The following is a 14,430-nucleotide window of genomic DNA, read 5'->3' on the forward strand; positions in this document are numbered from 1 at the left end:
CAATACTTACGCATTACAATAGGGCTTCTTTTCATAGCCTTTGTAGTTGTTCATGTTGAGAGCCATCTTGCAGACTTCACAATGGAAACATCCTTTATGCCAGTACTGAAAAAAAAAAAAATGTTTAAAATGTCAGTACAATGCCAGTTCTTTCCAGGATGGGTACAGAAAAGACATTTTTAGTCCTCCTATCTGAAAATACTACAACAAAATGATTGTAGGTACCAGTGGACTTCCCGGACTTTCAGTTAAGTAAATAACGCAGGCAGTTATTAACACTGAGTTTTAAATGACTCCCCACTGCAATTTACAGACTCAGATGGAAGAAATGCCAAGGGCTCTGCCCGGATCACACTTCTGTGAGCAGCCAAAAAGGAATTCTGCGCCTGGTTAATGGAGAAATAGAAACTGTGAAGTGGCCTCAAGGAAAATGAATCCAGTTCAAAGTGCCTAAACTGTCCGGGGCATCTTGATAAACAGTGTCCACCGCAGGTCAGGCAACGCGATGTAGCAAGAGGCGCACTATGTAGGTACCCCTGACCTCCCCATGCCTGTCCAGCTTCCACTAAATTGCGAGAAAGATGGACTCTGGAATGACTATAGGGATGACTGCGTGCTCTTAAGAGGCATTTGTGTGACCACAGGCAAATTTCACCGGGACCGCCTTCGGCCGGGTTCAACTGTCAGTCACTTAGGATAGAGCCAGGGTCTCTCTCCTGGGCTGTTAAACTCCATCCACGCCCGGGAAGGGTAGGGGAGCAGGGCTGCAGGGGCTGAGCTAAAGCCACTTCCTCTGGAATTCCCAACCGGTGGATTAGCCCACCGTGGGTCTGGCTCGCCGCGCTCAGCCCGGGCTCTCCGGCGGGGATTATTCTTAGCAATGCGGCAGCGGCTGCCCCATGACATATTAATTACTATTTGCCTCTCCACCTCGCCGCCTTCGTGGGAGGCGCTGGGGCAGGGGTGAGGTGGGGATCCGGGCGGATCCTTGAGGTGCGGGTGCAGGACAAGGAGGGGTCCGAGTGGAGGTGAGAGGGGTGCGGCCAGCCGAACTGCCCCTGGGGGCCCAGCCCCGGCTCTCCCGGCCCCGCGCCGCGCTCGGCCAGGCGCCCTCCGCAGCCGCTCTGCCGCCGCCGGCGCAGCGCCGCACCCCCGCCGCCCGCACCCCGACAAAAGCCTTTCCCGGTTCCAACATCACGGTCGCCACGCGTGCTCTCTGGCACTCCTGCGGGCGTCTTCGTGTGCCCTCACCCGATGCCAAGACATACACACACACACACACACACACACACACACACACACACACACACACACACATACACAAACCCACTCTTCTCTTTTCAACAGAGATGCCAAAACTTCTACGAGCAGGTGCAGCCCGGCGCCGGGCAGGTCTCGGTTGGCCCAACGCCCCCTCGCTCACCTTATCCAAGCAGTTGACTTTCTCGGTGGGATACACGACTTTCCCGCAGCGGGCGCACTGGGGGTTCATTGTCGCGGTTCCCGGGGGCGGCGGCTGGGCGGCGGCGACGGCGGCTGGGGGCTCCGAGGAGCCGCTGTGACATCCCCCGGCGAGCCCCGCACCGCCTCGGGGCAGGCGGGAGGGCGGCGGGCGGCCGGGCGCGGGGCCGGGGGGCGAGCGGGCGGCGCGGCGCGCGGGGAGGCGGCGGCGGCGCGGGTGGGTGCGCAGCGGGGCCTGGCGCCGGAGGGGTCGGCCGCGCTCTTGGGCTCGGGCTCGGCTCCGGCTCGGGCTCCGCGCCGCTCGCTCTGCGCCGCTCTCACTCCAGGTACCGGTGACTCACACAGACACTCGCTCCCGCCCCTCGCGCTCACTCGCTCCCCCGCCTCGCCGCCGCGGCGCAGGCCAAACCCACCGGCGCGCCCCGACCGAAGTGGCAGGGAACGAGCACGTCGGGCCCCGGGGGAGGGCGGGCGAAGCGGGGGATGGGGGAGGGCAGACGCCCGGAAAGCTCCGCAGACAGCGCGACCCGGAGGCCTGGGAGCGAGCCTCCGGCCGCTGCCGCAGCAGGGGCGGCCAGGTGGGCGGCGGCGGCGGTTTGGGGGACAACGGGGGGCGGGGAGGGCTCAAGCCCGCGCACTCCTTGCCCCCCATTTCTCCTCTCTCCTGCCCCAGCCGGTACCCCCCACCCACTCCCAGGCAGACTGACGTTCTTGGTACCCAAAGGTCGCGGGGAGCGCGGGGCGGGGGTACGCCCACCCTCCTCCTCCAGCCTCGGGTCGCGGGCGGCGGCGCAGGAACGCCCTGCGCAGCGCCCAGTCCCCGGGCAGAGAATGGTCCAGGATCGCGCAGCGAAGACATACACACACACAAGGCCCGGGAGCCTGGAGACCTGCGGGGAACCTGGGGATTCACGACCCCGAAGCGCCCTGGGCTGTGCCGCGCCTGTTCCTACGGGTCTTCTCCCCGAGAAAGCGTCCCCCGCGTGCCGCGTGAAGTCCTCGGAACCTGGATGGGGTCCTCACTGGCTCCCCATCACTGCACTTTTTATATCTATTCTTGGAGAACGATTGGTCATTTTAGACCCGAATCAAGTCTTTCCTGATTAATTAAACTGTCGTCATTTATTTAGCTGTATTTTTGCAATTAAACAGCGTAGGGTCTACGAAAAGTTCTTCACCTCCATTAAGGGATGCAATTACAAACTCATGGTCCTAACCAGAAGGGCCAGAAATCAAGTTGAAGGCCCAGTGTAGGATATCAAATGGAATTAGAATCGGTTTGTTGTTTTAATAAGGTCATTGGACTCGCTTTGTAAAATGCAGCAGAATGGAGCTATTCGGCCTGAGTTGAAAGCCCAACCTTCCCATTTACTGTCACATAACTACGTAAATAGCCTCTCTATGCTTCAATTTTCACATCTGCAAAATGGGAATAACATCGCACAGCAAAACAGCTCCTGCTCTCCTAGTGGGAGGATTTTATGAGTCAGCAGTTCTGAAGTGTTTCAACCTGCCTGGCTCTTGGTAAACACTATGGAAGTATCAGCGAGGATTATCACAGGCCGGTTGTAACAAACAAGCAAACACATTCCAGTTGCTGGTACACAGATTAAGATTCAGCAATGCCACTCAGCAACTACTGTAGCAAATATTAGTTGTTAAAAAAAAAATCATAGCTGGAGCTTTTCGTGAAAAAAGAAAGCTACTAAGTTCTGAGCTCCTCAGGCAGGCATGCTGATGAAATACCATTCAGATTGAGGCTGTGCTGTTTGACTTTTCAAAAAAGATCATTTCTTAAAAGAGATCCATCCACCACCGCAGCAGCCTTTGAACCACTCTTTGCCCTGCTCACAAGTCAACCTCGAAAGCAAGTAAAACAATAATTTGCTGTCAGAAAGGATCCCTTGTCATTTAAGAACACCTCAGAGCTCATTAGAAATGTTTAAGTCCATGGGTGAAAGTGGAAGATTTTATGCTAAGTAAAAGAAGCCTGACATAATGTCAGTTACACGTGGAATCTTAGAGGGGGTTTAAAAAAAAAAAAAAAAAAAGGTAGAAAGTGGAACTCAGAGAGAGTACAAAGTGGTTGTCAGGGGCTGGGCACTGAAATTGGGAGAGGTTGGTTAATGGTTATCAATATTCAGTTATGAATAAGGTCTCAGGATCTTACCTATAACATGGTAACAAAAGACCCACTTCAGACCTAGAGATACATACAGACTGAAAGTGAGAGGATGAAAAAGATACTCCATGCACATGTTATCATAGAACTGAAATTTGCTAAGAAAGTAGAACTTATATGTTCTCATCCAAATAAAAAGAGAAAATATGAGAGGTGATGGATGTGTTATCTCCATGGGGATTTCCTTTCACAATGTATCAAATCATATGCATCAAATCATCACACTGTACATTTAAATATCTTACAATTTTGTTAAGTATACCACAATAAAACTGGGAGGGGGAAGGACCTACATTGAATTAAAAAAACAAAAGAAAGAAAGGAAATGACTGAGGAAGAAAAAGATAGACAGTAATTTTTTTAGCACTTAGATTTTCATAAGTGTACATCATAAAATATAGTTTAAAATTCTGTTGTCTTTTAATTGGCAAGCAGAGAGTTCTCAGGAAGCATGATACTGATCTGTGACATTTCTAGCTAATTTATCAGATCTTTTAACTATGAATTATATAATTTCTTAGCCAACCAGCACTTATCACAATGCTCAACACACAGTAGGTACTTATTAAATGTTTTTTGAAAGTCTGTGTAAGACCAATGAATGTATTAAAAATAGAATTAACTATGGTGTTTTATTCTCTCAAAAGTAAATAGTAAATACTCAAGTTATATCTTCCTCTCATATGTGTTTTTCTTGCTATTTTCTACATTAAGCCAGCTTCTAAGTTTCTTACTGCCATTTGACTGGTGTAAAAGGAGTTTTAATACCATCTGCCTTTAAAGGGCTTCTTTATTTCAAAATTCAAAGTACTGTAAACAGAGAATTGGCAGAAATCTGTCATCTGGTCCAGCCTTCCTCTTCCAAACAGATGAATGATTTAATTATCCACTAGGGAAACCTTTTGGCCCTTTCATGTCTTATTTACTTGACTAGTCGAGAAACCAGTCCTTATGGTAACTATACACCAATATCTCTAATTAAATCCTTTTCTGCTGGATTGGACATCCATAGATGTAAACAAAAACTTACCACCATGACCCCTATGAAAACATTTATATACTTAAAAAATTAAAATTTTTCTTTAGTTAAATTTCCCAAATCTGCTTACTTTTACCTCTGGGGCCTATTTATACAGATCCTATTGAAGTCCCTATAATTACCTATATTATCTAAGCAACATAAATTGAATTCCAAATTAAAATCCTTAAAGAGTAATTAATATTACAGAAGTCCAAATAGTGGCTTTGACAAACAGAGGATGCAGAGTATGGTGGATTGTATCAGTTCACAGTTTTTTGTTCCTCTTCAGCCTGGTTCCTGAAGGCAGTTCCTGTAGGCAGAGTGTATTTCTCCACTGCACTGATGCTGAGATTGATCATGTGACTCTCTTTAGCCAATGGAATTCCAGTGGGCATGCTGTATGTCATATCAGAGTGGAAGCTTTACATCATTTGCATGGGTTGCCTCTGTTCTCCCACCTTCTTAAGCTTTGGCACCTGACTGTAAAAAGAGCGTATCCCAGGGAGTGCCTGCTTCTCTGACTTGTCCAAGAATTTAAAGATCTGTCTAGCCAGTACAGCCCAAATCATGCCCAGCAAAGCCACAGCAAGTCCACAACCCTCACGTAAAGAAGAAATAATTGTTTCTGTGAGCCACTGAAATTTGAGGGGCTGTTCATTACTGCAGCAAAAGCTGACTGATAGACCAATGGCAGGAATTGAAGAGCATGCTTTCAGTTTCATCACAACAATAAGGAAATAATGGATTTACATACAAGATTCAGTGTGGGTTATTTTTTTTTTCCCTAAAATACACATTAGAAGTAAAGCTAGGACTTCCCTGGCAGTCCCAGGGGACACAGGTTTGCTCCCTGGTAGAGGAGCTGAGATCCTGCAGATCACCTGGTGTGGCCAAAAATTAATTTTAAAAAATAGGGTAATAAAGCATCACTCTCATTACTGAATAATAAATGATTAATTCTCTCATTGCACAGTTTTATTATGTGCCTTATATTTGTCAGGCTTCCAAGGTGGCTTAGTGGTTAAGAATCCACCTGCCAAGCAGGAGACCTGGGTTTGATCCCTGGGTCAGGAAGATTCCCTGGAGAAGGAAATGGCAACTCACTCCAGTCTTCTTGCCTAGTATATTCCATGGACAGAGGAGCCTGGCAGGTACATTCCATGGGGTCGCAAAGAGTGGGACAGAACTCAGCAACTAAACAACAACAACAATTGTATTTGTCAGACATTATGTAAAGTTATGTACACTTTTTTCAGTTGTCTCAAATTCACAAAGTTTTCTCAGCCAACAATTTGGGAGGTGAAACTAGAAAATGGTAAATTTTAATTCACAATTTCATTTAATAGCTGCATATGAGCCTTAGCCTAATGAAGCATTTCTGCAAAGATCTGTGCACTTTTGAGAAATTATCTCATTTACCATTATAGTGGGAGAAGGCAATGGCACCCCACTCCAGTACTCTTGCCTGGAAAATCCCATGGACGGAAAAGCTTGGTAGGCTGCAGTCCATGGGGTCGTGAAGAGTCAGACACGACTGAGCAACTTCACTTTCACTTTTCACTTTCATACATTGGAGAAGGAAATGGCAACCCACTCCAGTGTTCTTGCCTGGAGAATCCCAGGGACGGCGGGGCCTGGTGGGCTGCCGTGTATGGGGTCGCACAGAGTCGGACACGACTGAATCGACTTAGCAGCAGCAGCAGCAACCATTATAGTACCACTATGAGTCAATGGCAGAGAAGGCAATGGCACCCCACTCCGGTACTCTTGCCTGGAAAATCCCATGGACGGAGGAGCCTGGTAGGCTACAGTCCATGGGGTCGCTAAGAGTCGGACATGACTGAGCGACTTCACTTTCACTTTTCACTTTCATACATTGGAGAAGGAAATGGCAACCCACTCCAGTGTTCTTGCCTGGAGAATCCCAGGGACGGGGGAGCCTAGTGAGCTGCCTCTATGGGGTTGCACAGAGTTGGACACGACTGAAGTGACTTAGCAGCAGCAGCAGCAGCATGAGTCAATGGGGAAAACAAAGGAAACAGTGAGAGACTTTATTTTCTTGGGCTCCAAAATCACTGCAGACAATGACTATAGTCATGAAATTAACAGACGCTTGCTCCATGGAAGAAAAGCTATGACAAACCTAGACAGCATATTAAAAAACGGAGACATTACTTTGACAACAAAGGTCCATCTAGTCAAAGCGATGGTTTTTCCAGTAGTCATGTATGGATGTAAGAGTTGGACCATAAAGAAGGCTGAGGGCCAAAGAATCGATGCTTTCGAACTGTGGTGTTAGAGAAGACTCTTGAGAGTCCCTTGGACAGCAAGGAGATCAAATCAGTCAATCCTAAAGGAAATCAACCCTATATATTCATTGGAAGGACTGATGCTGAAGTTCCAATAGTTTGGCCACCTGATGCGAAGAGCCGACTCATTAGAAAAGACCCTGATGCTGGGAAAGGTTGAAGACAGAAGGAGAAGGGGACAACAGAGGATGAGATGGTTGGATAGCATCACCAACTCAATGGACATGAGTTTGAGCAAGCTCTGGGAGGTGGTGAAGGACAAGGAAGCCTGGTGTGCTGCAGTCCATGGGGTCAAAAAGAGTGCTGAAGTCCATGGGATCGCCCGACTGAGCAACTGAATAACAACAATGGATCAATGAGAAATGTAAAATAAAAACATTCGTGGAAATTCAAGATTCAGAAGCTGATATAGAAACAATTATTAATTTTCATTCACCCACTCAACATAAAATTATTAGTAGGCAAGATGTTAGGTACAAGGGGATGCTATGGAGAATAAGGCAAGATCTTTGCTTATAATTAAATCCAGTGAGACAGAGAAATAAGCAATGAATTATAGTGCAATGTGATAAATGCTAAGAATCTTAAAATGGAGAGATAATCCTAGATTATCCCAGTGGGTCAATGTAATCACAAGCATCTTTATAAGAGAGAGGGAGAAGGTCAGACTCAGCAACAGAGATGTGACAGTGGAGGCAGAAGTCAGTGAGAGATTTGAAAATGCTACTCTACAGGTCTGGAAGATAGAGAAGGGAAAGGATGTAGGAGCCTCTCAGTTCAGTTCAGTCCAGTCACTCAGTCGTGTCTGACTCTTTGTGACCCCATGGACTGCAGCACACCAGGCCTCCCTGTCCATCACCAACTCCCAGAGCTTACTCAGACTCATGTCCATTGAGTTGGTGATGCCATCCAACCGTCTCATCCTCTGTTGTACCCTCCTCCTCCTCCTTCAATTGTTCCCAGCATCAGTGTCTTTTCCAGTGACTCAGTTCTTTGCGTCAGGTGGCCAAAGTACTGGAGTTTCAGCTTCAGCATCAGTTAAAAAAAGCTTAACTGAAATGCTTGTTGAATAACATAAGGAAACTTAAACCTAAATATCCAGTGAATATTCAGGACTGATTTCCTTTAGGATGGACTGGTTGGATCTCCTTGCAGTCCAAGGGACTCTCAAGAGTCTTCTCCAGAGCCACAGTTCAAAAGCATCAATTCTTCTGCGCTCAGCTTTCTTTATAGTTCAACTCTCACATCCATACATGACCACTGGAAAAACCAAAGCTTTGACTAGACGGACCTTTGTTGGCAAAGTAATGTCTCTGCTTTTGAATATGCTATCTAGGTTGGTCATAACTTTTCTTTCAAGGAGTAAGCGTCTTTTAGTTTCATGGCTGCAATCACCATCTGCAGTGATTTTGGAGCCACAAAAACAATAAAGTCTCTCACTGTTTCCACTCTTTCCCCATCTATTTGCCATGAAGTGGTGGGACCAGATGCCACGATCTTAGTTTTCTGAATGTTGAGCTTTAAGCCAACTTTTTCACTCTCCTCTTTCACCTCTAGAAGCTGGAAAAGGCAGGAAAGCAGAGTCTCTCCCAGAACCTCCAGAAAGAACACAACCCTGTCACCATTTTGATTTTAGGACTTCTGACCTTCAGAACTGTGAGACAATAAATTTATGTTGGTTTTAGCCAATAAGTTCATTTGTTACAGAAGCAATAAGAAGTTAATATATCCTATGTGTGAATTCTCTTCTGTCTTCAGAACCACGTTGAGTTTCAGGACTGCTGAGAGAAGCAGCTGGAAGTCAAGATGACTGTGATTCTTCACCATTGATGTCTCCAATGGAAAGATCCTAAGGCAAAGTAGTTTAAAGCACAACATGCCCTCCCACTCTCTCCCCCATCCTAATTAAAGGGCCTATTTTACTGCAAGTCTTCAGATAATTGCTTCACTTCTCCAGTTAATTTCTCACATGTAGATACAAACATCCTGGGTTGCTCAAAAAGTCAACAGGTTCCTCTCCTCCTCTTTAGAGTAACTCAAGGAGTAACATCCATGTATTCCTAGCCAGAACCCTAAAAATCCCAAACTCTTTCCTCTCTTCCTAACCTGTCCAGTTACCCAGTCCTGTCAACTTTATCTCCAAAAGAGTTGATGAATCTGTTACCATACTCACTGCCAACTACCTTGGCTTAGCAATTTATCATATCCACTTTGGACTGTTTTATAACAAACCTCTAAGAAGTTTCATCATCATACAAGTCATGAAAGGGCTCCATGAATTGTGGGAAAATAAATTTCTATTGTTTAAGCCACCCACTGTATGGAGGTTTGTTATGGCAGCCTGAGATAAATAATATACTACCTGCATTCGTACCAAGTTGATTCAGTTGTGTCCGACTCTTTCCAACCCTATGAACTGTGGCCCATCAGGCTCCTCTGTCCATGGGATTTCCCAGGCAAGAATACTGTTGGGAGTTGCCATTTCCTTCTCCAGGGGATCTTCCCAACCCAGGAATCGAACCCATTTCTCTGACATCTGCTGCACTGGTGAGAAATGCAGGTGAGAAATCATTACAAGTTTCTAAGAAAGTAGATTTTATGAGTTCTCATCACAATAAAAAATTTGTAGCTGTGTATGTTTCAGATGTTAACTAGTTTTATCATGATCACTTCACAATATATACAAATGTCAAATCATCATGTTGTATGAGTGTGCAAGCTCAGTCATGTCCAACTCTTTGTGACCCTGTGAACTGTAGCCCAGCAAGCTCCTCTGTCCATAGGGTTTTCCAGGCAAGAATACTGGAGTGGGTTGCCATTTCCTTCTCCAGCATTATGTTGTATACCTGAAACTAATATAATATTATATATCAGTTATAGCTCAATAAAAGTTAAAAGATTGCTTTCTGTCACTGAAATAATTAATTAATTAAGAATATTGTTGTTGTTTAGTCACTAAGTCATATCCAACACTTTGGAACTCCATGGACTGCAGCCCCCCAGGCCTCCCTGTCCTTCACTGTCTCCCAGAGTGTGCTCAAACTCACAGCCATTGAGTCAATGATGCTGTCCAACCATCTCATCCTCTGTCATCCCCTTCTCCATGGACCATAACCCACCAGGCTCCTCTGTCCATGGAATTCTCCAGCAAAGAATACTGGAGTGGGTAGCCATTCCCTTCTCCAGGAGATCTTCCCCACACAGGGATCAAACCTGGGTCTTCTGCATTGCAGGAGGATTCTTTACCATCTCAGCCACCAGGGAAGCCACAATTAAGAATTAGATCAATGCAAATGCTCTTCTTACCCAATAAAAATAGTGATAGAAAAAATTTTTAATTCCTTTGTTGGCTGAAAAAACTGCACAACGTGAGAGTTGTAAGTTAAATTTTATTGGGGGCAAAATGAAGACTATAACCCCAGATACAACCTCTCAGAAAGCTCTGAGGAACTGCTCCAAAGAGGTGAGGGAGGGTCAGATTATATATGATTTTAGTGAACAGGGGTATATACAGTCAAGCACGTGTTTTGGCAGAGACTTGCTGCTAGTCACAAGGAACAGATGTCTCCGTTAATGCTTTTAGTCTTTTCTAGACATGAGAAAATACAAGAATTGGGGCTCATTAAATCTTCTGAAAATATGTAACTCTGTGAAGAGCTGTTCTACCAGTTTTGCCCAGAGCACAGAGTTCCTCCTTCCTGGTCTCCACCCTGAACTCCTTTCAGGCTGCGTTGAAGGTCAGTGACTGCAGTGGCCAGTGACCTAATCCTTGTAGAGACAGATGCTGAGCGACAATTTTTATTTGACATCTTGTAGTAAGTTCTTATACTTTTTGTACCAAAGCTCTGACTCACTAATTAGCAACAGTTTTGAATTTCAAAGGAAAGCAGAATTCTAACCTGCTTGGTAAGAATTGCAATTATGTTCAGTGACAAATTAAGGGATCATCCTCCTTTTACTATAATTCAAAAGCAAATAAAATTTAACCATTATGAAGTCATATCAAATTATATGGTTTAGGGGCAGTTGATGGAGGGTTGTTTTAAGTATTTAAAAAAAGCCTAGGATTAGAGTGGTTGGTTAAAATTCTGTGTGGACCTAACAGAAAAGGGGGAGTGGGAAGCAGCTGAAAAGTATCTAAAGCTCAAAGATATTTTAATAGGAAAAGGATATATTAACTCTAAAAATTATGCAAATGAAGGTGGTGTTTCCTTTAGATTCTGGTTTCATGGAAAAGAGAGCCACTCAAATACTCTCAATGAGAGGTAACTCACAGTGATGTTCTATAAGCTATCCAGTCTTTCTGGTATAGCAGCCGAATCAGACTAAGACACCTGTCATTGGGACAATTCAGCTGATCTCCACATGTCTCCTTCTCCCTGTCACTACCAACTTGCTTCTTCCCACCCTTATCCTGTCCATCTTACATGCTTCCCCATAGATAGCTTTCCCTGCTCACAGATCTTACTGACTCATAGTGCCTTCCTTATAAATTTGGCTGGCCATGGCCACACAAGGTCCTGACTGCTTCTCTTAGCATCTTTTCATCTTTACCACCTACAAGCAACAACCTTATTCTTGCCCAATTTCAGATCAGAAAAACATGCCGATGGACTCAGGTCATGGTTTCACATCTCTGGGTTGTTGGTCCACCTGTTGCTGGACCCGGAATCAGATCTAAGCAGCTCCAGAGGAAGAGTCGGGGAAGGTCCCCCAGGGTACAGGACAAGGTCCCCCAGGGTACAGGACCTGGGAGGTATTTGGTGGCCTGACCCATCAAGAATACTACGGGAAGCTTGAGAACAAAAATGAGGGAAGGGCTAGACTTGTATTTTTAAATCTGGATCTGAATATAGATCAAAATCTAAACCCAGATAAGATGTGGCTACAGGGATTTTTTTTTCCCTTTTGAATTAAGTTTACAATAAATTATCAGAAGTGTGTGTGTGTGTGTGTGTGTGTGTGTATACACTCTTGTCTTTAAGACATACTATTCCCATTTCTAAGGAGCAACAGTAAATAAGAACAAAGAAGTCATCATGGCCTCAAAACAAAGCTCTGAGCCCTTAGCATTTGGAAAATGGCAAGTTCTGAGCAACCATTCAAAGACCTGTACATGTGCTGCCCAAGAGAAACCAAGTGAGAGGCGCAAATGTGAGCCTCATGTGCAATCTCACAGTATTTAGTAGCCACACTTTAAAAAGTAATAAGGAACAAGTGAATGTATTTTAGTAATATATTTTATTTAACCTAATTTATCCAAAATGTTATTACTTTGACATGTGATCAGTATTTTTTCTTAATTAATGATAGAGCTTACTATTCTTCCTTTTCATACTGAGTCCTCGAAAGCCAGTGTGTTTTACACTGACAGCACCTTGCACTGTGACCAGCCACATATCACACACTTAATAGCCGCTGGTGGCCACGTGGACAGCATAATACTTGTTCAACCTGAGATGGGAAAAGCAGGTAGTAGGAACAGGGTCAGGCAGGGGTGAGCACTTGCTTGCTCTAGAGGGCTCCAGGCCAGAGTGATGGCACTGGGGACAGCGTCACCTTCTGCTGACGTCAAGCTGGGGCAGGGCAGCCTGGAAAAGGCAGCGAGGGGAGGTGCAGAAAGGGAAGAAGAGCACAGAGGCTGGGGAAGGAAGAAATAAAGCGGAAAGGGTGGGAGGAAAGATGGGAAAGGAAACCACGAAGGACAAGGCATGTGTTGGAACCACAGTGCAGGAGGAGCTTGCTTGAACAGCCCCAGAAAGGGCACAGTGATGCGTGGGAGGGAGCTGCTGTGCAAGAACCTGCCAGGGTGCCCAAGGGGGATTACAGAGGCAAATAAAGAAAACAACTCCAGGAGGGAGGCCTGCCTGCTGCCCTGAACCACAGTGGGGCTGAAATCACCAGGCCCAGAAACACAGTTCATAAAAATCAAACGCCCAGAAAAATCAACAGAGAGGCATCAAGGACAAATGCCCTTTCTATAGTTGACAGAAGTAGAATATGTTTTGCTTCTTATGAACAAATCAACTCAGTTGATGAATGTATTTGAGGTCTTGGAAATGAGCTCCACGGGAAGGCTTCACAGAAGGAGAAAATAATCGCGGGGCATGTTTTTCATGAGTGAAGAAATAAAGACCTGTTCTAATGGAAAGTGAACTAGCAGTTCAAGTGATCAACACTTTTTTCTTTCATTTTCACCTCGTTCATGAGTATCATGTTTCAGTGGAAGAGCTTTTCCCGTTTCAAACACTGCAGCAAAAGATGCTATGTGGCAAAACTCCATCAGAAGTAACCCATCCAGATGCAAAGAGACCAAGATCTCGGGGAAAGATCAGAAAGGTGGTTTTCCCTTTCATTTGCAATGATGACTCACCAAACAAAGAAGTTGGGTGTCTGCTCCTAACCATTTTTACAAACATGCGAGTTACAGACGGTGCCCATTAGCAGTAGGTACCAGAGCAAGTAAGTGCTCTTCAGCGTGAGTCATGTACATAAACGAAGTGAAATGAATGCAACTGACTACATAGAGATGGCAGGAGGAAAGTGCCTTCATTATATAAAAAAGAAACCTGAACCCCTCCTGCTGCTGCTACAGCAGCTTTGTCCAATAAAAATAGGTATTAAAGCTCAAATAAAACAAAGCGGAGGCTTAATGCCATAACGGAGTACCTCTTAAAATTAAAGTGAGAAGGTAAAGCATAATGTTAAAGAGTGTTTAATGACATGAAAAGATGTTTCTGATATTTTGTTAAATGAAAAAACAGGTTATAAAAACATGTTCGCTATGATCTCATTTTTATTAATTTTATATAAGTAAATGAGCACAGAGAATGCTGTGCTGAAATGTCCACAGGCATGGGATTATAGTTGGTTTACATTTTCCTTTCTATCTATATTTTCCAAATACTGTACAAATGTTCTACAATAAATATTATTGTATCCAAAAAAAAAAAAAAAACCTCTTCCATGGAGCATAAAGGTGCTTTGTTTTTGAGATTGGTGTCTAACATTAATTCCAGCTCCACAGGCTCCACCCTACCCAGGCTCCATCAGGCTCCATCACAGCCTTTCAAACCGGCAGTTCCACTTGTCATTCAAATGGTCCCTCATTTGCTCCATTAGAGAGAAAGGTAAAACCAAGAGGAAGTAATGTCCAGTTTTCAGGACAGATTTTAGGGTGTAGGCTTTTCTTTCATTAACATTTTAAAGAATGTGCCTGGTAACACCCAAGCTTCTCATCCTACAGTCCCTGTTCCAGCTATTGACAAGAGCCCCAGGGCATGGAGAGGTCACCATCTCCCAGAGAGACTGCTAAGACCTGCTGGGCAAAAGCTGATGGGGGAAAAATATCGGTCTCACCCTCTCCTGGGACTCCCGGTGGTCAGGGAATGAAGGAGGTGGGGGCTTCTCAAAGTTCACTACCAACCTAAGCATACATAATTTCAACTTCTCTTTCG

General features: G+C 45.1%; 1 protein-coding gene across 2 annotated transcripts in view; it reads right to left on the reverse strand.

Moving 5' to 3' along the window:
- NEBL (nebulette) overlaps positions 1-1,828 on the reverse strand; it is a 378,681-nt gene extending 376,853 nt beyond the window's left edge. Inside the window, exons 1-2 of one of the 2 annotated variants that reach the window (XM_061435961.1) lie at positions 1,424-1,828; positions 11-105 (exon numbers count right to left, since the gene is read on the reverse strand). In XM_061435961.1, the coding sequence (XP_061291945.1) occupies positions 11-105; positions 1,424-1,492 (164 nt within the window). In that variant the 5' untranslated portion in view covers positions 1,493-1,828. The remainder of the gene's footprint in view (positions 1-10; positions 106-1,423) is intronic. The other variant, XM_061435960.1, reaches the window with a different exon arrangement.
- Between the last annotated feature and the right edge of the window lie 12,602 nt (positions 1,829-14,430).

This window comes from Bos javanicus, chromosome 13, assembly GCF_032452875.1.
Source record: "Bos javanicus breed banteng chromosome 13, ARS-OSU_banteng_1.0, whole genome shotgun sequence".
In the NCBI taxonomy this organism is placed as follows: domain Eukaryota; kingdom Metazoa; phylum Chordata; class Mammalia; order Artiodactyla; family Bovidae; genus Bos; species Bos javanicus.